Below are 23,223 nucleotides of genomic sequence, written 5' to 3'. Positions count from 1 at the left end.
TCACTCTGCAAAACAAATGCTCTCTCCCCACAAACTTTGCATCAATCTTTTCTGCATTCTAGTGGTGTTAAAATGTCCAAGGTGGATATGTGGCGTGAAATTGTTGTGTGTCTGATGATAACATGACAAAACCCCGAGTGATTTACTACACAAATGATATGATAATTACAGGTTGGCAGGTTTCAGGAGCTAGTTAGTCCGTTTTATGGACTGGAAAAGCTTGTTTCCTCCGCTGACACCTGTTTGCTGTCTTTGGATTGGCTGGAGGGGCAGCCGAGAGAAAGGAGAGCAGCCTCCCAATTATAGGGTTCTGCCCGTCGAGTCTAGGTTTGTAATTGATTGGTTTCAGTGATTCAGAAAAGCTTCCCTGATTCATGCGCCATAAAACATCTACGATCTAATAGTTCTTATCAATCAAGAGTGTTGACGCCATGTGGAAATTCGCTCATTGACCAAAGCGCCTAATTCGCTCAGTATTTTCATAAACAACTCTTGTTGCTGCTCATAAATATAAGGTCAGTGTTGTTTTTGCTGGTAATGGAAATGTTGAAATGGCTGGGATGGGGATGAATGGATATTTTATGACTTTGGTGACAGGTATTTCGATTTCTTTTGACTCCGCCTCAGCCATGTTTGTGCGCATTGCGGCCACATGCACTGAGAAGTCTGAATCTGGTGTTTAAAAAGCAGACGAACAGAACAGGGCTGCAGTAGGTGGTAATTAGGCCTACAGAACAAAATGAGTTTCATAGAAGTGGTCCCACTCATAACACCATCATCAATTACAGACAACAACCTTTTGTACCTTCCATATGAATTCCATAGCCATTATGAAAATTAAACTGATTAAATATTGTACTGTCACATGGTATAGCTGGACAGGTAAGTTGGCAGCCATGTGCCCATTCAGCATTTCGGAGAGTCGCTATGGTGTTTGCAGTCACAACACAACAGAGCATCTATCGCACTCGACTGAGACTGACAGTTGACGGGCCGATATCCTCCTCTCTTTGTTTATGCCACCATCAGTTTTACCAACAGTTTTGCGCGGCTCTAACGGAGACCTGTGACTAATTAAAGTCAACTCCGCTTGTAGCCAAAAGCCACTTTGAACATGTCTGTCTGGCGGGTGTAAAATTATCAACGCCGTTACAGTATCATATCACGCCGATGATTAATAAACATTGATGAGAGGCTTCCTATGCCTGCCAACGCCTCTCCTCCAGGCTCGTTTATAAAGCTGACTCGCATCCCCACTGGCGCTCTCCAGACGGCGACAATCAACACTCGACAGCAGGTTTCCTTCCATGCGATCACGCATCCACGTGTTTGTTTTTTCCCCCAATAACTATAGCCTACAACTAAAGGAAGACCAATGTGTTCCCTGCTTGTGCTTAAGGCCTGACCCACAGGGCTGCGCAAATGACCTGCCATGCAGCAATTAGCCCGACGTCCAGGCCAAACAGGTCTGTGGGTTACTGGAGATTGGATTGTGCATTTTATCCAAAGAGAACTTCACAACAAACTCAGCTCAACAAACAATACATCTAGGTCTATGTGTTAATTATGTTTATCTGAGTATACATCTCTCTATATATAACCTAGTAGGCTATCTCAATCTCTCTCTCTCTCTCTCTGGTGAAAGTAATTCGACTAGGCTACATTCTTACCTCAAAACGAGTAGGCCTAAGCCAAAAGTTCTGCAGCTGGTACTTTATAGGCTGAAGATTTGTAAAGGTGATATATTGTTAATCTTCCCTAAAGAATCACCATACATAACTGAGCACTGTATGTATCAGTTTCATGTTAATAGGTGGTAAGGGGCGGGTTGGGATAAAAGGATTTAAAATATGTAGTGCTTTTTTAATCTTCACAGAGCAGGGGTGAATGCAACAACAGTGTACATCTGATAGCCCTGGAAAATCGCAAAAGCATTCGCCTCAAGTGGGTATTCAAGGTGATAATCTGAGACATATCGTGTGAGACACTTTTTAGTATCTAGCACTTGTCTCACAATGCTCCCTAATTGCTGAGTTTGAGCCGGGGAAATGTTTCAGCACGGGGCCTCGGGTTAAAACGGCGTTCCACACAGCTCGGAAAGAAAGCGCGGCGGCATTCCCCTCCTCTCTCTGCTCCGCCCAGACTGCCTTGTAAAATTTCACATCATGCCTTTTAATGATGCGCTGTTACCTTTGTGTCGTCTGAGGAAAATGAGTGTTTAAACATCATGATCCTGGAAGTTAAATCGGAGTAGTCAAGGCGGGTCCTGTCTGAATTATCTATTAGTCTGAAGCATTTGAAGTTTAACTGCAGCACAGGGCGTAATTCTGTGAAATGATACATCTTACCTGCTTTAAGCAAAAATATTGACATGCTGCCATTTGAATGCCATGATAATATGTCCCTGGAGTGGTTTTACCTTCTAAAAGCATACTAATATCGGTATTCTTGATAAGTGGTGTACCAGAACTTCAATCACAGACTGAAAGAAAGTGTAAGGTGTGAGCTGTGGCATTGAGCCATCGCGCCACATTTGCATTGTGGCATAAATTCACCCTTTCTTGCGGAGGAAGTGTCATTCGTTTACTCCGCCGTTGCTAATTAATTTTCGTCTAAACAGTTCATTCAAATGAGGCCGACTCTTCATTAGCACACCTGTGCTTAGCTGCCTCATTAAAATTGGAAACCTGTAAATTTTTACATCCGCAGAATGCGCCTCTGTTACCAAATATTGAATCAGGTAACACTGTGTTAATTAATGTTATAGCAAGAGGGGGAGTTGACGTCGGTTAATTTGCATACCTTGCGCAAAGAAAAAGCACACACATTAAAAAATGAAAGGAAGAGAGAGGATGCGCCATGGTGTGTGTCAGGCCGCCATTTGTGTGCTTGGGGTGGCATGAGAACGCGACAGGGAGCGAGAGAGACATGTTTGTGTTTTTAGAGGCATATCTGTATGCTCAAGGGTCTTTTCCACACAGGCATGTGTCTTCTGTGGTGACAAACCATACAGCAGGAGATGTCAAATTTGAACAGACAGCAGCCAATTATGTTTCACCCAGGAAACTGAGAGGAATGAGACAATTGCTCATAATCATCCCATAACCTCTAATACTGTAAATTAAGCATCATGGAGACCTACAATGATTATCCCTCTAAATTAAAAATTGAACATTAAATGGCCTATCTTTATGTGTACACATTACATTAAAATGATCTCTTTACTCGGGTAGAAAAGTCTTAAATAAAGAAAGCTGCACACATGATTAGAGCAATAGGAAAATATTAAACAACTAGAAGAGCACCTAGAAAACTATAGCATGTAAAATATATGTTATGATTGAGTGAACACTATGATTTAATTTCCACATTAATATGTGTGTGTGTGTGTGTCATTTTACAAAGAATATGATGAGTGCACATAGTGGCATGAAAGATAGGCTGTCCATTCAGGAAAGACCAATGCATGCAGGAGTGTGATGAGTATAGGCTAAGCATGATAGAGGGTCTACACTGAAAAATGAACTTTGGTGTGAGATGAACAACTTCAGTAAGACACTGTGTCATTGGCTGATCGGTCCTTAATTGACATTCAGGTTCGGACTGCCCCTCCACTGCCCCCTCCACCCCAGCACAGTTCAAATGAGGTGACGAACTGAAGTGGCCACTGTGTGTGTGCCGACAAGGAAAAATACTGGTAGCGTGACATGGTCTACACGCAATGAAAGCTTTTAATGGGCTGCCGGATTGTCAGTGCTTTCCAAGCATGTTGTTTTCGTTTGCTCGAGTTGGCTCATTCAGGCAGATAAAATGATCATATGCTCACGTGAGCTTGTGTCCCCTGTTAGCATTTGTTAGTCCAAATGACATTATTGAGAAGACTCATTCTCCTCTCCCACTCCGCTCAGCTCAGCTCATCTCATCTTCTCGGAAAAGCAGTTGTGAACTAATCAACACCTAATGCACGAGGAGGCTGCACAGGCAAAATGAAAATTGCTGTCAGCACAATTTGGTATATTATGTCAACAAAGCACTGCCCTGCACTATAAACATTTCAGTGATCAGCGAGAGGATGCCACTTAACCACAGTTTGCGTTAGCTTTTATGTGTTGGCCATTCTCAAAATACCCTAATTATCAGTAGGAAAAAAATCATACATTAAAGAAGGCACCTATAGGGGTGGCTGTCTAGGAATCGATCTGGGAGAGGCTCCAGACCCAGCATGTGTGAGACCGTCTCGTCTGCAGCCACGCATAGGGAGCAGGTGCCATGGCCCACGGCCTGCAAATTAGCAGCCCCATTTATATCCAAGAGCTTTAACAGCAGAAGATGGCGTATAACAGGGGCCGCCTCAAAGAGGAGGATGTATTTAGATAGATAGATAGATGGATGGATGGATGGATGGATGGATGGATAGATAGATAGATAGATAGATAGATAGATAGATAGATAGATACTTTATTAATCCCAAGGGACATTTAGAAGACTACACAGCAGAGGGTTGAGAGACAATAGATTACCCAATCACTTCAGCATGCATATTTAAAGTCAAAATATTCTAATCTGATACACTTTTGTCAGATATAGTGAATTGCTCATCATAGTCCTATATTAGTCCATTCTCTGCGCTCAAAAAGCCATCTAAGTACTGTAGGGGGAAACAAAGTGAGACAGCCATTCAGTACTCCAGCCAATCAACACATTGCTCCTTGAGCACGGAGGGGAGGGGTGTCATTTAATTGGCTGTTGAAAGAAAAAAAAGAATGAAGGGACTCTCTGCAAGGTACACAGACCTTTTTATGTTGGTCAATGTATGGGACAGGCATGTTCCAATTTGTTGAATAAATGTTTACAGCCATAAGTGACTCATATCGGCTCAAACTCTTTTACCATGTCATGACATGAATCATAAAACACGTCTCTTACATTTGTGCTGCACTGGTCATATCTGTGATGGTATGCAATGAAGTATGAATGCAATGAAGATTTTTTTTGTCTTGGATGCCTGTACATACACATACACATAGCCTAACACAGACAAATGTAGAAGCACACACAAGAGATCATTACTGCTCTATTAATTAGACAAATAATCCCACGCACAATCAGTTCCAGTCCTATTGCCAAGACTGAGACAATGACTTCATCAACAATGTCTGCTGGCATTGAGGTCAGTCCATTCTCAGGAAAAACCAACAAAAGATGACTTGTACAAGATTCAGTCTTAATGAGCAAGACTGAGAGTTGTACACAAACTAATTTTTTACAGTTTGTGTACAGGAGTGGTTAGTAGCTGATTGACTTCCTGGAGTCATACACTTTAAATGTTTCTACCAAAGTGGCAGAAATGTCTAAGGGTGTGTAAATGCACAAATAAAATATAAAATCTGTTTAAAGACAAGAATATACACATTATACGAGCCAATCTGTTATAATTGCTTCTTTTGCAACAACAAAAAATATCTTGGCAAGAAACCACAAAGAGCCAAGGACAGAATTAAAGAAATGCACCTAAAAGTTGTAATCCTAAACATATGCAGCACAGTCTGTTGTGCTATTTCAGAGGACACTAATCACCATGAAATGTAGTCATCCTGCCTGTAAAGATGCTGGAAGACTTCGCAGTTAATAATTCATAAGCACTTGCTAATCTCACTGTAGGAGTCTAATTAACGCGTCATTAAAGGCATAATTCTGATAATTATAATTTCTCACTTTTTAAATGGGAGTGTCATGAAGCTGGATGGTGGGGGTGGGTGGATGGGGGGGTGGAGAATGCTACCCGTCTGCCAGTTCGGTGACTAAAGCTCAGCCTATCGCTATCACTTAGCAAAGAAAGGTACGATTGAAGTAAAAATAGTATAAAAGGAGAGGTTTTAACTGCAGATGATCAAGAATTGACATGGGCTATGAATTTTATATTAAATTATATGTCTAATATGATGTGCTATATGGAGAAATAAATAAATAATATTTATGTTAAGAGGGACAGCTGAGTATTTATCTAATTTAAGACAACAGAACACCTCTATCCGCTATATTTATTACTTAGCATTTTTTACATAGGCTGTACTCTTGGCTTGTCTTTTGCTGTTGGTGCTTGACTGATTACTGAATATGTACATTAAACAATCCAGGTTAACGTCAGTGTCTGACATATATGTTTATTTATTTATTTATTTATTTTTTATCATGATCTCATATTAGGTCTGCTGTCTGCAGTGTTTTACTAGAGATAGACTGGACATACTATCTGTATGTGTGTGTGTGTATGTTTGTGTGTGTGTGTGTGTGTTGGTCTGTCTGTGTGAATGGTGTTTGTTAACGGTTTTTCACTCCACTTAAGTGAGTGATTGTCCCTTGACTGTCACGTTGTGTGTTATGCCATCAAAAGGTAGTGGTGTGAACGTCATATGTGCTTGTGTGTGTGTGTGTGTATTCATGTGTGTGTGTGTTTATATGTGTGTGTGTTTATGTGTGTGTGTGTTTACGTGTCTGTCTGTCTCTGTGGTGTGTGTGTCACTCCACTTGAGTGAGTGGAGGTCCCTTGATTTGCACGTAGTGTGTTATGTCATGGGAGGGTGTGGTGGTGTGACTGTCAGACCAACAGATGTTCCTGACATGGCAGCCGTCCAAATCAATTATTCCGCTCCCAGTATGAATTAGACAGCGCTTCCGCTGACGGAGGTGTGAAAAGGTAAATATCCCCCCATCCCAGCCTGTCTTCCCACCGTTCCCATGAAGCCTCACTGATGTTTCAGGGCCTGTCTGTGGTGAGATGAGACAACACACTCTCTCTGCAATCAGAGCAAGGCAGTCATGTGTTTGTGTGTCTCTCTCTCTCTCTCTCTCTCTCTCATACACACACACACACACACACAAACACATACACATACACCCAAACAGAGAGAGAGAGAGAGAGAGAGAGACTATTCCCCCTTCTCCCTCTTTTCTCTCCATCTCTCTCATGTTTTCTCACATTCGTTTCTCTCCTAATTTTTCCCTTCGTTTCTCCGGTGCTCCCCCTGGGATTTGGGGCGGGTGCTCATTTCCCCCCTCGAAGAGACACTTCTCATACAAAGTCATTACAGATGTGTCCCTGCGTCAGTTCTTTATTTACCAAAAACTCAAAGCTGGTGTGATCATCAGCAAATGAACAGGTGTGATGTCTGTAAACATAATAATACCACACCGTTTCATTGCTTGAAAACATTGCCCAGTGAAGTGGATATGAAAGAAAACGTGGAATGCACCAGAGCACGCTTAGAAAGGTGAGATGTAGTGAAGATACAAAGAAACTAAATTCAGCTAGTAAAAAGTTCCTATGTTTTACAGTAATAATAATTCCAGATAATACCTGTTAATGTTTGTAAAGAGCCTGCCTTTCCTAATAAGAGATGAGCCCTTGGGTTGGTGCACTCACTAACCCAGAAAGCCACAGGATAACCACAGTGTTATTGTCTCTGCATAGTCATTAGCCTGTTTAGAAAGGCAGCACAAGCCATGTGATTGACATCACATTGTGTGAGGGAATGTAGTGTGCTGCATCAGATTACCAAAGCAGCGTAATGGTGAGACCATTGTAAGACACATGTGACACATTACGGCAGAGTCCAAAATGCCATTCCATGGTGGGAAGGACGTTAATGAAGAGTTTCCCACTGTGGAGGTTCGTCCTTCTTCTTTTATTTTACTCATATTTCTCATTATGACTGAGTGCTGTCACTATGGTTGACCATGCGCTCTGGCCGTCATACCTGTGAGTTGGCTCTTTAACATTACAGTCAAGCTGCAGGTTCTGTGCCCTGTAGACTCGACTTTGATGCTGGGGTGATTGCCTCGTGCTGTCACTTCTTCGCTCATATAAAATAAGTTGTTTATATATTCATATTGTCGAGATGTGTAATTGTAGTCAAGAAATTCATTAGCTAATGTTGCATGATACAAATCATATGATTTTTTTTTTTTTTTTTTAATTACATTTCAACATCCCAACTTTTTTGAAACAGGGTTGCATTTGCTCATAGTCAAGTTTCTGGGATGTGGCTTGGGATGTTAAAGTCAAATTTGGTTGTTGAAAGTAGAGCCACCAGATCATGTATTGTTAACTGTATATTGGTACGTGTGTCTATGTAGATACACGAGGACAGGCATGCTTATGGTACAAAATGATAATATAGACTGAATTCCAAAGTGTGCAAGTTGCAGATGGACGTTTCTTACAAGCTACTTGGATGTTTGTTACAAGCTACTAGACAAAGAATGCTGAAAGATCGATGAATTCTAAAATATATTATATATAGTATAGTATTATATAGTATAGTGTATAGTATCTAATCTAATCTAATCTAAGATCTGACTCACTTCTCCTGAAGTTTTCTGAGTCATGTTGGCATAACCAATAATGTGGTCCTTGACTCTAGACAGAGAGTGGGGGCTTTTTCAAGGGACTAATGAAGCCAGTTTTCACTCCAAAAAGCTGTGATCATCATTTAGACATGGATCTGTTTAAGGTGGAAAAATGCCAGCCTATTGTTCAAGCTTTCACACCTGGCATTGCTCAGAAGGTGAGAGCTCTGTCACCTCAGGTGTGGAGAAAATGTCACTCAATGTGTATGTGTGTGTGTGTGTGCGCTTGTTTGTGTGCAAGTGTGTCGTGAGTGTCACCTTACCTTAATAACTGAACAACAAAAGTGTTTTGTAGAGTGCCGAACAACAAAATATGCATACTAACACACACACACACACACACACACACCAGCTTAAATTCCTCGTTGGGTGGAGTGAACATTCAGTCTCGCAAAACAAAGTGAACTTCTTAGCCACGCTCTACATTGCAGTTTTATTTTTCATGGCCACACAAGGTCACATCCATGCCGACTCAAATTCTCCCCAGGCACCGGTCCACCCACAGACACAGTGCTCTTAGCCTCTCGGACAAGAGGTGGCTGTACCCTGCGTCCAGGCCTCCAGCCGAGGACTCGGAGATGCCCTCAGACCTGGCTGAGGCCTCTGGGGGTGCATCAGGGACGTGCAGGGGCTGCATCTCTCCCCTGTTGGCCCCAAGCCCCCAGCGGTACTGCAGGCGCCTCATCATGCAGCCCAGCCGGAGGAGAAGGTTGCTGGGCTGGCCAGTGGTGGCACTGGAGCTCTCCTGGGAGCGTGGCGGAGGGGGCATCTGGGTGGCGGTGGTGGAGATGCTGCACTTAGCCGCGTGGTTGCCGTCTTCCTTCAGCTCCATTGGAGTGGCATCTCCCGCTTTGCCATCAGCGATTTTGACTGCCGTTGTTTCGCTCCTGGCTGCTGCCATGTTGCTCAATCCGCTGTGGTCGGATGAAGCCGGCACAGTGGGATCAGGGAATTCTGGGGCAGAAAGGAGACACGCATATTGTACTTCCCAAAATGCCCTCCTCTACATGCTCTAAATCTCTCAAAGAGGGCTCTGTTGTGTACTCATATTTAACAAAACCAATTTAATTACACACTGCTAGGAAAAGTAAGCGGACTACTATTATAAAGTATTATTAAGAGTCCAGCAGTGTTGGTTGTTATAGAAACGGTTACGTGAGGTTAATGGGGTGCGCATGCGATGTAGAGTGAGTGAACAAGTTGAGTAAAAGTGTAATACGCATGCTGTGTGTCTCTGCTCATTTCTAAACACAATATTGGCGACGAGAATGGCCGAATTTGGTTTACCCCCACCTGCACACTTTCTTGCCATCCTCCGGTTCCATGGGCAAACTGGCTGGAGAGTTTCACAGTTTACCTGGACGCTTTAAACGTCCCACATACTCGACGCACCCGACCAGTAGCGCGACAATGTGACGTCACATAAGCACCGTAACCATTTATACTCGCGTGTGGTGGTCGCGACACTAGTTGCAATATTCTCCTGAACAAAGGTGTCGCTGTTGTGAAAAGACTAACGCTAACTACGTTACACAGCAGAAGAAGCTACAGTAAGAAACACTAGTAGCTACCTAGCTAGCCTCTGTGATGGTACTTCAGACTTTGGTTGCTACTATTCACAACTACCACCATCATTATCATCTAGTTTCCAAGGTGTGTGCACAAGTAGATAGATAGATAGATAGATAGATGGATATATAGATACTTTCCCGAGGGAAATTTTAATAATTTAAACAGTTTAGTTAGCTGGCTAGCTAGCTAGCAGCTGGCTGAGTTTGTGTAATTTCCTGAAGTGGAAAGAGATTTTGTTCAGGCCTTAATAGATATCCTTTGTTTGAAAATAAATTGTTTCTATTCTTTCATCTTAGTTCCATGTGTTACAACTCTCACTGGTAACTTTGTTAACTTATCCAGCAAACTATTAAAAATTCACGACTGTAACAAAACACTGCAACTCTCGCTTGAACCTCGAACTAGTCCATCTTCCTGTTTCCACCTTGTCGCGCTCGTCTGAAAAAAAAAATGAGTGGTGCGCTACCTCGCGCTACCTCGCGCTACCTGGCTTCAATCCTGGCACGCCAGCAAGATTTACGTAATTTTGACGTCACGTTGTCGCGCTACCGGTCGGGTGCGTCAGGTATGTAGAAGCCCTTAGACTTAGAGGATATTACCGACAAGAGGAAAATGGCTCTCCTCCGCCATTGTCTTGGAGTGGAGGGGCAACGCATTTTTCGCAATCTTGGGACGCCTGCCAACTATGATGATGCAGTTACCCTCTTGACGACCCATTTCACTGGGTCGCCAAAGGATTTTACTCCGACGGTACAAACTTTGAAAGCGCCTGCAACGACCCGGTGAGTCTGTTTGAAGCTACGTGACAAACTTAAAAGACATGGCACGCTTGTGTGACTATGGGGTTCTGCGAGATCAAATACTTCGGGACCAGTTCATTTAAGGGACATCGTGTGAGAAAACAAGAGAAAAGCTGTTACTAGAAGCGGATGATTTGACTTTAGACAGAGCTGTGGAGATAGCGCTGCAAGTTGAGACAGCCATGGAATGCAGGCGCGCGGCCCCTCGCGGACAGCGCTGCACAGCAACTTCAGCCTGCCTATCACACCAGCATGCACTTCGCCGACGACAGCCGGTGTTCAGAGCAGGGTTTTCCAGTGCAATTCACTCAGAGACAGAACAATAGGCGAACTGCAGAGGTATGTGGTAACTGTGGTTCTAAATCACACAATTCTAAGGCACAGCATTGTCCTGCCAGAGGACAACAGTGTAGAAATTGTCAGAAGCAAAACCATTTTGCCAAGATGTGCCATTTAGGCTCTGCCACTCTCCCACAACACACAGGACCTCCACCAGCTCGGCACAACTACACGGAGATCAGAAATGTGACTGCTGGTCAGGTGCCTGTGACCCTGTACTGTCCAGTTAGCCGAAGTGACCCTGCCCTTATGAATTGGCACTGGTGGGGGGGGGGGGGGGGTTGATGGGATTTGGGCGTTCGGGGGTTCAATGTTCCATATGTGTTGTGCATGCATTACTTGAAAAGAACTAGCTCCAGTTATGTATGAACAGTGAAGGTAACGAACTCTTACACATGTGAAAAACATGAACTTGAAGAAGTGAAAATTTAACAATATGAACTATGAATATTGAACAACTTGAAGCTACATCTATCAAGTGTGAACATGCTTAACAAAATATGGGAACAAAACATGGGACCTAAACGTGCATTACGAATATAATCAGTGGGAGCCCTGTGCTTGTTTCCCTGCAACAAGAAGGTTCCATCTGGGGGTGATGGAAGATAGTGACCCTCAGTGTGTTTGAAATGTCCAGTCGATTGCGCAATTTGGTCTTAGTTGCAGTCATTGCCGAAAACCCGGCCTCGCATAGATAGGCCTACGTGGTGGGAAATGGTAGCAACGTTTTCAGCGCTTTTACGGCTATCTCAGGATATTCTGCTTTGGTTTTGATCCAAAAACCCGCAAGAGAGGTTTCCTCATACACACTCTTAAGACCACCGTCATTTGCAATTTCGATCAATTGCTCTTCCTCCTGCGCTGACAAGTTAGGACTATTCGGGATATTGACAAATGGGTTGCGGACCCACTCATTGGTTTGCCGTGGATCTTTGGAGGATGGCAAGTAACGCTCAAACTCATTTGAAAGCGCAACCACGTGATCGCACACCAGCTTGGCTTTAAATGCAGCGACTTTATCTGCCAGTTTAATAACAGTCGTCATTCTCCCCTGGAGTGACAGGTTGAGGTCATTAAGCAACCCGAATATGTCACACAGGTAAGCGAGTGTTGACACCAGTCCTCATCACTAAAATGTGCAGCTAACGGTGACTTTTTTTCTGTAAGAAATCTCTGCAGCGGCTCTCGCAACTCAAACACTCTGGCCAGTGACCTGCTAAAGATGCTTGTTTTTTGTTGCTCATTCTAGCAGTTTAGCGTTCGCCAAGAACTGATCAAGTGAAGTGAGCTGACCTGAGGCTGTGTAGCGCTGAAGGCAATATGTAAAAGTGTTGAAGGCGGGACAGACAGACGTAAGAAAATAGACCTTGCAAAATGCAAACATGCGTGCAATCAAACAACTGCATATAGGCCTAGGTCATGTAAAAACGTGACATTATTGCGAATTAAATTGAGTTTAGTTTGCATGCATTTTTTTTAAACTCATGTCGTAGGCTACAGTCCGGTTAGGAATGAAGTGGAGTGGTTGGGGACTGCTGGCCTAGGCGGTCTCACAGCCTTCAAACACAGGCCTTTGGTGAACCCTGATGTGTCACCTGTCATCCAGCCCCTGCGCAGGATTCCCTTCGCCTTGAGAGATGAGGTCACCCGCGAACTTGGGACACTCCTGGACATGGGAATTATTGAACCAGTCAACGCTGCTCCCTGGATTTCAAACTTAGTCATTGCAAAAAAAAATCTGGGGGAATAAGAATATGCGTTGATCTACGTTTGGTGAATAAGGCAGTTATTCCAGACAGATATCCTTTGCCTACCTCAGAAGAGCTCACTTCACACTTTCATGGCTCAACAGTCTTCACAAAGCTTGACTCACGTCAGGGCTACCTGCAGGTACCACTCCACCCAGCCAGCAGGGACCTCACTGCTTTCGTGACGGACGCTGGGGTGTTCTGGTACACTTGAATAGCTTTTGGATTAAGCTCCGCCCCTAGCTGCTTCCAGAAGGTGATGAGCACAATCCTGGCTGGCATCCCTGGGGTAGCGGTTTTCCTGGATGACATTGTTATCCATGCTCAAGACATTGAGACACACAACAAGCGCCTCCAGAGGGTGGCTCAGGCCCTCCTTCAGAACAACCTGACTCTAAACGAAGAAAAATGCTGCTTTGCTGCCCCAGCCATCGACTTTGTGGGGTTCCGCCTGACAGCCAAAGGCATTTCCCCACTACAGTCCAACGTCGACGCCATACACAGGATTTCAGAGCCTCAGCCTCTCAAGTGGCCTCGTTTTTAGGCATGACTGCGTACTGCCTCCGTTTTCTGCCGGACTACTCACAGACCACCGCACCTCTCCGCCAACTGCTTAAAAAAGAAGAGCCATGGCACTGGACTAAAGCATGTTCAGAGGACGTACAAACTCTGAAAGCCCAGCTCACAACACCCCCTGTCCTAGCCCACTTTAACCCTGAATGTCCGAATCTAGTCACCTGTGATGCTTCAGATCGGGCTATTGGTGCAGTCCTTTCACAGGTGCAGGACGGGGTGGAGAGACCTGTAGCCTTCGCCTCCAGGGCATTAACACCAACAGAACAGCGCTACTCTGTTGGTGAACGTGAGGCGCTCGCCTGTGTGTGGGCCTCAGAGAGGTGGCACCTTTACCTCTACGGATGTCGTTTCACCCTCAGGACTGACCATCAGGCCCTGACTGCATTGCTGACAGCATCAGGATCCGGTCATAAACCCCTGCGCCTGCACAGATGGGGGGAAAGGCTGAGGCAATATGACTATGAACTGAAATTTACCCCTGGAAGGGACAATGTAGTCGCCGACCTACTCTCTCATTCCATCGATGCTCCCACACCAATGGTCTCCCCGGACGAGGACACAGAGACTGAATTCATTCACATGCTCCACACACCCTTGCAGTCGGCTGTGTCGTTGGAGGAGTTGCAGCGCGAGTCTGAGCATGACCCCACACTGGCCTTGCTACGTACGCGTATGCGCTCTGGATGGCCAGCAAAAGTTTGTGATGAGCTCATGCCATTCGCAAGGGTGCGTGATGAACTGTCATGTTGGGGTGATGTTTGTGTCTACGGGCTTGTGCACCGTGGTGCCCTGCAGCCAGCGGGCCCGCGTGCTATCCATGGCACATGAGGGGCACCTAGGCATCGTTAAACTCAAACTGCGATGCCGAGATCTCATCTAGTGGCCAGGCATCGATTGCGATATTGAAGCCCTGGTTAAAGACTGTGTGCCATGCCTCCTCAGTGGGTAAACTGGACCTCCAGTGCCAACCCCTCTGCAGCCTGTTCCATGGCCGATGGGAACATCTCCAGCTCGACATCTGTGGGGAGATCCATGGCCATGGAATTCCCCATCATCAGCGTTTCCTTGTGGTGCTGTACGACCTCCATTCAAAATGGCCCGAAGTGGTTCCAGCTGGAACTGTCACAACACAGGTCATCACAGACATCCTAGAAGCCTTGTTCGTGCGTTGGGGCATGCCTCGCGCCATCACAACAGATAATGGGCCCCAGTTCATCTCTGCAGACTTCTCTCAGTTCCTTAGTGATAGGGGAGTCAAACACATCTGCACAGCATACTACAATCCACAAGCAAACGGCGGTGTGGAGCGGTTCAACCAGAGCCTAAAGAATGGCGTATTTTAGTAGAACGGCAGTATTTTGACCGGAAACACAGGGTCAAGAGCACTGCTACAGTATTACCGCTGGTGACTGGGTTCGAGCTCGTAGGCCTCATCGGGCAACAAGATGGCTTCATACTGGAGCCAGCCCTTCCAGGTGCACAGGCAGCTGGGCCCAGCCACATTCATGCTTAGTGACGGATCACGATGGCATGCTAAGAGACTGAGGAAAGTGCGGAACCCAGGTGAGGAAATGGTGGCTCCACTGCCATCGGCCCCACCTCCACTGGTGCCGACACGTATAGGGCCACAGCAGGCTTCCCATACTCCTCAGGCTGCACCATCACCAGCGCCCCAGCAACCGCAACCTGCGCCTGACCTGCAACCTCCTCTGATTTCCCCTGGCCTCCAGGCAGATCCAGGGCTGGGCCGTGTCACGAGTTCAGCTATGGGTACTTCCCCAGCTGCTTTAGAGGGGCCGAAGCCAGAGGTCGAGGAGTGCCGACCCATAAGGGCCAGGGCCCACCCTGCCTACTTAAAGGACTTTGTCACAGAGTGACAGTGTAGGCCGTGCACTCTGTATTACTGTTCAATTGTTCTGGCAAAGACTTAGTTATGCAGAAGTCTAGGTTCTTGGGAGGGAGGGGGAAATGTTGTGTACACATAATTAACAAAACCAATTTAATTACACACTGCTAGGAAAAGTAAGGGGACTACTATTATGAAGTATTATTAAGAGTCCAGCAGTGTTGGTTGTTATAGAAACGGCTGCGTGAGGTTAATGGGGTGCGCATGCGATGTAGAGTGAGTGAACAAGTTGAGTAAAAGTGTAATACGCATTCTGTGTGTCTCTGCTCATTTCTAAACACAAGAGGCTCATTTTGAGACGTTCAATGGTGTCACATCAAAAAGACAAAAGGTACTGTCAGAGTCCTTTCAGTGTCCCATGTTCTACAAAATATCTCTTTTTTGTTCTTAGAGTGTATTTGGCGTTCTGTAACAGGAGTACACAGGAGGTTTATATGAACTGGCTTCACACTGCAGTTGGCTTTGGGCAAAGTTGCTAATTATCCTCTGATAGAGGTTTTAGCCTAAAGGGCCGTTCCACCAAGAACGACATCTATAACAACAGCTGAAAGTGACCCTGACAATATCAGTCTTCATGTTGTTATTGTTATAATTTAGGTGTGGAGATTGTCATTCATATTAGCTAGAGCGATACGTTTTTGCCATTATCATCATAGTTCAGAAAATATTACTAAAAATGAATTCCCTTTTCAAACTTTTGCTAATACTCACAACAGAGTTCTGACATGGTTAGTCGTTTGAACCGGAGAGGGTTCTTAAATACATTTAGGGTCTCAGATTGATAAGAATGATCAATCGAGAACTGAAACTAAAAATGGAACAAAATATGAATCTCAAGCAAAGCAAAGCCTGGACTAGTCTGAACCCTGAGACAAAAGACCAGCTCTATGCTAATGTCTTAACATCAAATAGCATCGTCCGTTCAAAGGGAATGTATGTCAGTGTGAGAGGCATGGAGGACACGGAGACGCTGTACCACCATTGCCGCCGCTGCTGCTGACACACTGCGGGCTGGCCGCTCGCTCGTGGGTGTGGACCACAGATGGTGGGGCCTGGTCCAGTACTGGAACTGCAGCGCAAGATGGCTGGATTGGCTCGCGTTTCTCTGCCGGCTGCACAGCACACAGACGCCATGGCCAGAGAGAGAGAGAGAGAGAGAGAGAGAGAGAGAGAGACCACATGAGCAACAAAGGAGCAGCCCTTATAGCTGGCAATGCTGCCCATCTACATCTGCGTTGCTTTTAATGATCAGTAGACCTACATACATGTTGATATTGTCATATTGTAAATAGTCCTGGAGAGATAATTAGAAGAGATAATTGATAATTGATTGGTATATGAACCTAAATCAATGTCACTTAGTAAATTTAATTAGTATTTTATTTTTAAATGAAGTTAATCTTAAACACAGTTGCAATGAAATGAGCATGGTTGGTAAATTGAGAAAGAAACAAGAAAAGTCAAATTAATGTTTTCTGTTTTCAGATTTATTTTTTTGCTCCAGAAAGGGGGAGAGAGGGAGAGAGGGACTGACCTGAACAGAAGATGGCGGGTGGAGCTCTGTGCTCCCCCAGCCGCCATGGCTGGCCGCACAGATGGAGCGGAGCTGGGTGTCCACTCTAGTGGAGGAGGAGTGGAGGTTGCCCAGGCAGAACGAGACCTCCATCTCCCCTCTGTCCTTCACTTTCTTCTTGGGCTTGGATTCAAGAGTCAGCCACCTACAGAGAAGTTGCTTTCAGGCTCAGCTCTCTGAATGCATATGAAAGCTCAGACCGCTAACAGATGTAGTAGTGTTTCCCAAAGTAGAGTTGTGGTGGTACCCAGCGATTCTAGGGGTCCGAGACCATGCCCCTTTTAAGAACATTTTAAAAATTGTCTGGAACATTTTTTGAAACTGTTGAATTGTATCAAGAGATGAAAATCTGTAATAAGTACTAAAATCAGCAGCACTATTTAGTAAAATGTGCACACGATTTACAAAATGGAGAGCACAATCTAATAAATTGAGAGCACAATCTAGTAAAATGAGAGCATGATTTAGTAAAATGAGCACACACTTTAGTAAAAATGAGTGCATGTTTTCTGGATATACACAAAAAATATATGGCAATGACACCTCCGGGGCTCCGTAGAAAAGTTGAACATGTTCTATTCAAAAGTGCAAACAAACATGAAATACTGTAGGTTAATAACCAACCACTCAACTTTGATTTGATCTATTCCACCTCCCCCCCCCCCCCCAACACACACACACACACACACACACACACACACACACACACACACACACACACACAAACCATATGTGGGGAATCCTAAGTCAACTGTAGCATTGCCAGTGGATTGTATTTAAGTTTCATCTGTTGGTCAGTCATTAATAGTGTGCATTACCAGTTAATCTGAAAACATAGCTGTTCCAATGACAGATAACTGTCCTCTTTCATTTATGAGGCATATTGGAGTTGTGATCCATATTGCGTCACCACAAAGAAAAACAAACAGCTCAACCTCAGAAAATGACAACATGTAAATGTCAACCAAACCCTTAAAAAAATACATCTGCAAGCATGAACCACCTCACTTGCCAGTCTGGACAGAGTGACTCATGAAGTGATCCATCACTGTGATTAACTAGTTTGATGACATTCAAAAGTATATTTAGAGCATCTCTCTCTCTCTCTCTCGCTTTATCTCTCTCTCTCTCAAACCTGAACAAATATAAAACTGCAGGAGCTTGATAACATACGCGTGAGAGAAGTCAGTCAGTGAGTGAGACTGCAGGGATATGCATCTGTCTGGTGGGTATATTTTCAGCTGTTGATATTCATGTTGGAATGTGTGGGAGTTGTTTGGCACCTATAAGGCACAGCTGACTTTGTGTGCTTGTATAATTAGTAAAGTCAACAGGCAGCGTGGTTGAGTGGGCCGTGGCGGTGTACAAGGCTAATGAGGATTTTTTGACACGCAGCAAAGCCACACAACAGCAGCACCAAATGGGCCTAAGGCGTTTAGAAAGGTAAGTGAGACTATTCACGCATCAACAAACCCTTCCGATCCTATAAAGACAGATTGGACAGTTTGGTGAAATAAACTTAATTCAGTCTTCTGTTTTCCTCTTTTTGAAGATGTTTGTATTCACAAACAGCCTGAACCAGAGACTTTATTAATGAGGAGACAAAGCACTTACCGAATCTGCCATAGAAATATATAAGGACAGTTAGTGATGCCAAGATGGCAGTTGTCTACACATATCCCACCCCTTCCCCCGCCAAATTCTCAGCCGAACTGGAAATCCTGCTCCGTAATGGAAGTAACCAGTTGCATTATTGGCAACAGCATGATTGACATTTTGTCAGAATCTATTTACTTCCCCATCACTGTGGTAACAGCCATGCCACGAATGTTGGTGCGTAAAGAATTACATATTTTGAGTCTTATTTTACATTACATTACATTTAGCAGACACTTCTTGACCAAAGTGACTTACATATGTCAGCTACATTACAAGGGATCACATTGTCCCCGGAGCAACTTGGGGTTAAGTGCCTTGCTCAAGGGCACAACGGTGGAAGCCGGGAATTGAACCGACAACTTTCAGGCTACTGCACGCTAGCCCAGCTCCTTAACCACTACACTACCACCGCCCCCGCGGTGTCATTTTAGCTATTTAGGAGGAGATATTCATACCGTTCAATTCAGATTTAAACACAGATTCGCCTGGTAAGCTTTTTATGTGAATATGATCTCCCTATTTGCAGTTATGTATACCTCCCCATCCATTTGAATTCATAGGTGCCACCTACGTCACTATCAAATAGAATGCCACCATATTTACGACCGATTTCGCCCAGTATAGCCGCCCACACTGCACATTTGAATGTGTGTGAGAGAAAGAGATATGTGGAGAAAAATTCAATTTTAGGCTCCAATCCTTATTTGTTACCCCCAGATTTCTTTTGTCCCTTATTATCTGCCCCAGGCTTGCAAAAGCCCCTGTTTTTGTTAACTTATTAACCTATCCTTGTGGAATAGTGGAATATTGGTAGCCTATAATAAAAACTATACAGGATAGTAAGAGCTGAAACGTTGCCTTATTTATCAAATTTCCACCGCCACTAATAAAGTGGGCCGGTCTTGGGCCTGAAACTCCCGGGCTGAAAAGTGGCCCCACTCCGGCCTATGGAGACTGACGGCCGGTGGGTCGTTAAGCCTTCTTATTTGGATGTGCTGTGGCCTAACCCACGTAAAACCTAGTGAAATGACATTTTCAACAATATAGCCTAACATGATTTTTGAAGTTTACCGTTCTAGCTATAAACATAGCAGAATCATCTACACGGCATGATATTTCAAAAACCGCTTCATACACGCTTCACGATGATGGCAATGAGTTGTTATCAGACATGCACGAAGACGTATAGCCCTGCAACAATCTATCTAAAATAACACCTATTGGGAGTAGCCTACCATTCATTACATTGCATTAACATTACATTACATTTAGCAGACACTTCTTGACCAAAGTGACTTACATATGTCAGCTATATTACAAGGGATCACATTGTCCCCGGAGCAACTTGGGGTTAAGTGCCTTGCTCAAGGGCACAGCGGTGGAAGCCGGGAATTGAACCGACAACTTTCAGGCTACTGCACGCTAGCCCAGCTCCTTAACCACTACACTACTACCGCCCCCATTGTTACCATTCATGATATGTAGTAAAAATGTTGTGGGACGTTTACATCGCTTAAACTGTGTTTCATTCGTCCCCTAATGTTGTTTCAACTATCCCGACCAGCAGGGACGAATGAAACACGCACGTCCCACTTTTGCTGTAGCCTAATAATTCCTGAACGGTTTTGTTCAAAGCTGAAAATGCATTTGTATTTGACAGAGGACAGATGTAGGTTACTAGTAACCAAATATTAGCTTTCAGTGTGGTACGATCGGTTTGTAAATTACGTTTAGTTAAAAAGTGTTTCAACTGTCCCGGCTCTCCCCTACTGATGCCTATCAATATGCTGTGATTGGATGGGTCAAAAACGTGAAAGTGCGGCACCTGGCCACCAAGGATTTATATTTAATCATGGGAAATGTAATGCAGTGGACCACCAACACTGCATCACTGGCGAAGAGAGCTCAGCGCCGCCTGTACTTCCTGCGGAAACTCAGGCGAGCAAGTGCTCCACCAGCCATCATGACCACATTCTACCGAGGCACCATTGAGAGCATCCTCTCCAGCTGTATCGCTGTGTGGGGCGGAAGCTGCACTGAATACAACAGGAAAGCCCTGCAGCGCATAGTGAACACAGCTGGAAGGATTATTGGTGCTTCACTCCCCTCCCTGAAGGACATTTACACCACCCACCTCACCCGCAAGGCGACCAAAATTGTGAGTGATGCAAGTCACCCCGCTCACAATCTGTTCGATCTACTGCCCTCTGGGAAGAGGTAGAAGAAGCCTGCGCTCCCGCACTACCAGACTCACCAACAGCTTCATACACCAAGCTGTAAGGATGCTGAACTCTCTCCCTCCTCTCCCCCCTCCACCCTCAGCTACATAACATCCTGGACATTGGACCCACAATGGCCGCGTGCACTACTCCACTTGCACACTTCCACACTTGTACACCTTACAACTTGTTGTTGTTGTCCTGAAAACACAACACATCTGCTGCTCTTACATAACTTGCACCACTATGTCACTTTCTTTCTTACTTAGGTCAAACAGAACTACACAAGCCTTTTATTGGCCTGACTTTGCACTAGTATTTTATTGACTGTCTATGCACAATTTCAACCAAATTTTGCTGCTCTTATTTTCTTCATTATTATATGTGCCCTCTTATTTACTTACTTTTTTGTTTACTTGAATGTTATGTTTGTCTGTGGACTTAAATTGGTAAAATATGTCTTGTCTTCACCGTGGGATAGTGAGAAACGTAATTTCGATCTCTTGTATGTCTGGAACATGTGAAGAAATTGACAATAAAGCTGACTTTGACTTTGACTTTGACTTTGACTATTATGTAAAAACAATTAAAATATATGATTTTGGTGGTAGTTTACTCTGACTAGGTACATGTAGTAGCGAGTTGTTAGCTAAGTGGCTAACAGCTAGCAAGCTACCACTCATTTTAGTGTCATTTAGCTCACAGCTAGCTGTGATTTTGTAAGTCTGAAATAACTGCCTGGAGGCATTACCAAGATGGCCGCCGAGTGGCAAGACTTGCCCTAAAGGAGCCCTTGAGCCCTCAACTCTTTCAAACCAGTATGTGTAATACCAGCATGGATGAGTGGGATAATATGAGGATGGGGTAATCAGAGCTGCCTCCTTTACTGAAGACATTCTTGTGCAGGACTGGTCAGACTCACACAATACTACATTTATTGTTTTAGCAGACGCTTCTATCCAAAGCCACACTGCGGTTTGTTTTCATATGTTTAATCTTGTGGTGATTTATCTGGACAGGACAGAACTGTCATTCACTAATTTTCTGTTTTCTGCATCTATCATTGAAAAAATAATGGGTATGGACTGGCTATTCAATACAACATGCCATCTGTCATTGAAAAAATGCTCGTTATGTACTCACAATACCATGTTTAACCATGTCGAGATGTACAGTTTTAGGCATAGTAACTTCTAACAGGGTGTCTAAGCAGGAGTCCTCTGTCGGTCACTTACTTTGTGTTACCTGGCTGATGATCCCGGCACACATCGACCAGTCGCACCTCGGCCCGACCCAGAAACCTGTCTGGTAGAGCGGCCAGCGATCGCCTGTGCATAACCGTCAGGGTCAGGGTCATGGCGTCATCCCGTGGGATGGGCAGGGCGAAGGTCACAGTGTCATTCCACTCCGGGCAGAGCGTGTTGCATACGGGCTGTGTGGTGAACCTTAGGCTGCCCAGCTGCGCCTGCACGTAGGAGTTGCTGCCGCTGCGGCGGTCCTTGGGTCGGAGGCGACGAGCCTGCAGGATGGTGACGGTCAGGTGAGAGGCCGGCCATTTATCTCCATCTCTTACTGGAATACTGTGGGGACTGGAGTAAGCCCAGCAGGCAGACATTATGGATGTATATTCAACATCGCTAACACTTTAATATCGAGGTACATTTATCCATTCAAATGGTTAGGTTACGTACATTCATTGGCATTAATGAGTGTGAATGCATGGTGAAATGCATGAGTGTGAACGAAGGTGAAATATTTTTGATATACAAGTTAGTCTCACAGTTCTTACAGTGATATGATCAAATGCCTCACCCACAATAAGGTAGAGTTGTCATCTCTTATTCATCTCACATCAGATTTGATAACTGACATGTAAGAAAAATAAAATCATGACCTCATATTGGATCAGAAAAACAGAAGATTAGACATGATCATAACAATAACACATAGTCACTACATTTCATGTGTAGCTGTTCCTACCTGCTAACCTCGCTCCATTCCAGCAAGGCTGTCATGCTTCATCTTCTGAGGGATTATTCACTGATGTCACAAAGGACTTAAGAACATTGGTGCCATGGAGTGTTCCACTGCTGACATTGGCAACTCGCCAGAAAAATAAACAGGTGATTTGTCAACTAACTGACTGAATTTTAAGTTTACAATCATATGTTTGTTTTTGTTTTTTTTTGACAAGTGCCTCATACTAACCTTACACTGAACAGAAGGCAGTTTCACTCTTTTAGCCCTATTTTAGGACAGAATTCACCTTTCTGAGCCACAGAAAGTGCCAAGTGTACATTGCTGTCTCTGGAACAGCAATCAGGACTATGTTTGCACCAACTTGTTGAGATCAATCTTAATTACTCCTACACATTTGTGCTTGTGGAGTTTATAATGATTTTTTATTTGTCTGTGTGTGTGT

General features: G+C 44.4%; 1 protein-coding gene across 4 annotated transcripts; it reads right to left on the bottom strand.

The window, feature by feature from the left end:
- Positions 1 to 8,828: 8,828 nt before the first annotated feature.
- LOC121694858 (rab11 family-interacting protein 1-like) lies at positions 8,829 to 22,827 on the bottom strand. Of its 4 annotated transcripts, none has more exons than XM_042075231.1 (6): positions 22,782 to 22,827; positions 22,614 to 22,695; positions 22,037 to 22,390; positions 16,885 to 17,068; positions 16,327 to 16,462; positions 8,829 to 9,363 (listed from the first exon to the last, which is right to left on the bottom strand). In XM_042075231.1, exons 2-6 carry the CDS (start codon positions 22,634 to 22,636, stop codon positions 8,882 to 8,884), a joined length of 1,179 nt encoding a protein of 392 aa, XP_041931165.1. In that variant the 5' UTR covers positions 22,637 to 22,695; positions 22,782 to 22,827; the 3' UTR covers positions 8,829 to 8,881. The 4 variants fall into 4 exon arrangements, with proteins under 4 accessions (XP_041931165.1, XP_041931164.1, XP_041931163.1 ...); XM_042075230.1 differs by having other exon boundaries at positions 22,614 to 22,666; positions 22,782 to 22,825; XM_042075229.1 differs by lacking the exon at positions 22,782 to 22,827 and having other exon boundaries at positions 22,614 to 22,764.
- Between the last annotated feature and the right edge of the window lie 396 nt (positions 22,828 to 23,223).

The sequence above is a fragment of the Alosa sapidissima genome, chromosome 20 (genome assembly GCF_018492685.1).
Source record: "Alosa sapidissima isolate fAloSap1 chromosome 20, fAloSap1.pri, whole genome shotgun sequence".
NCBI lineage: Eukaryota > Metazoa > Chordata > Actinopteri > Clupeiformes > Clupeidae > Alosa > Alosa sapidissima.
The sequence above is the reverse complement of the archived record's forward strand: the minus strand, read 5'-3'. Positions and strand labels throughout refer to the sequence as shown.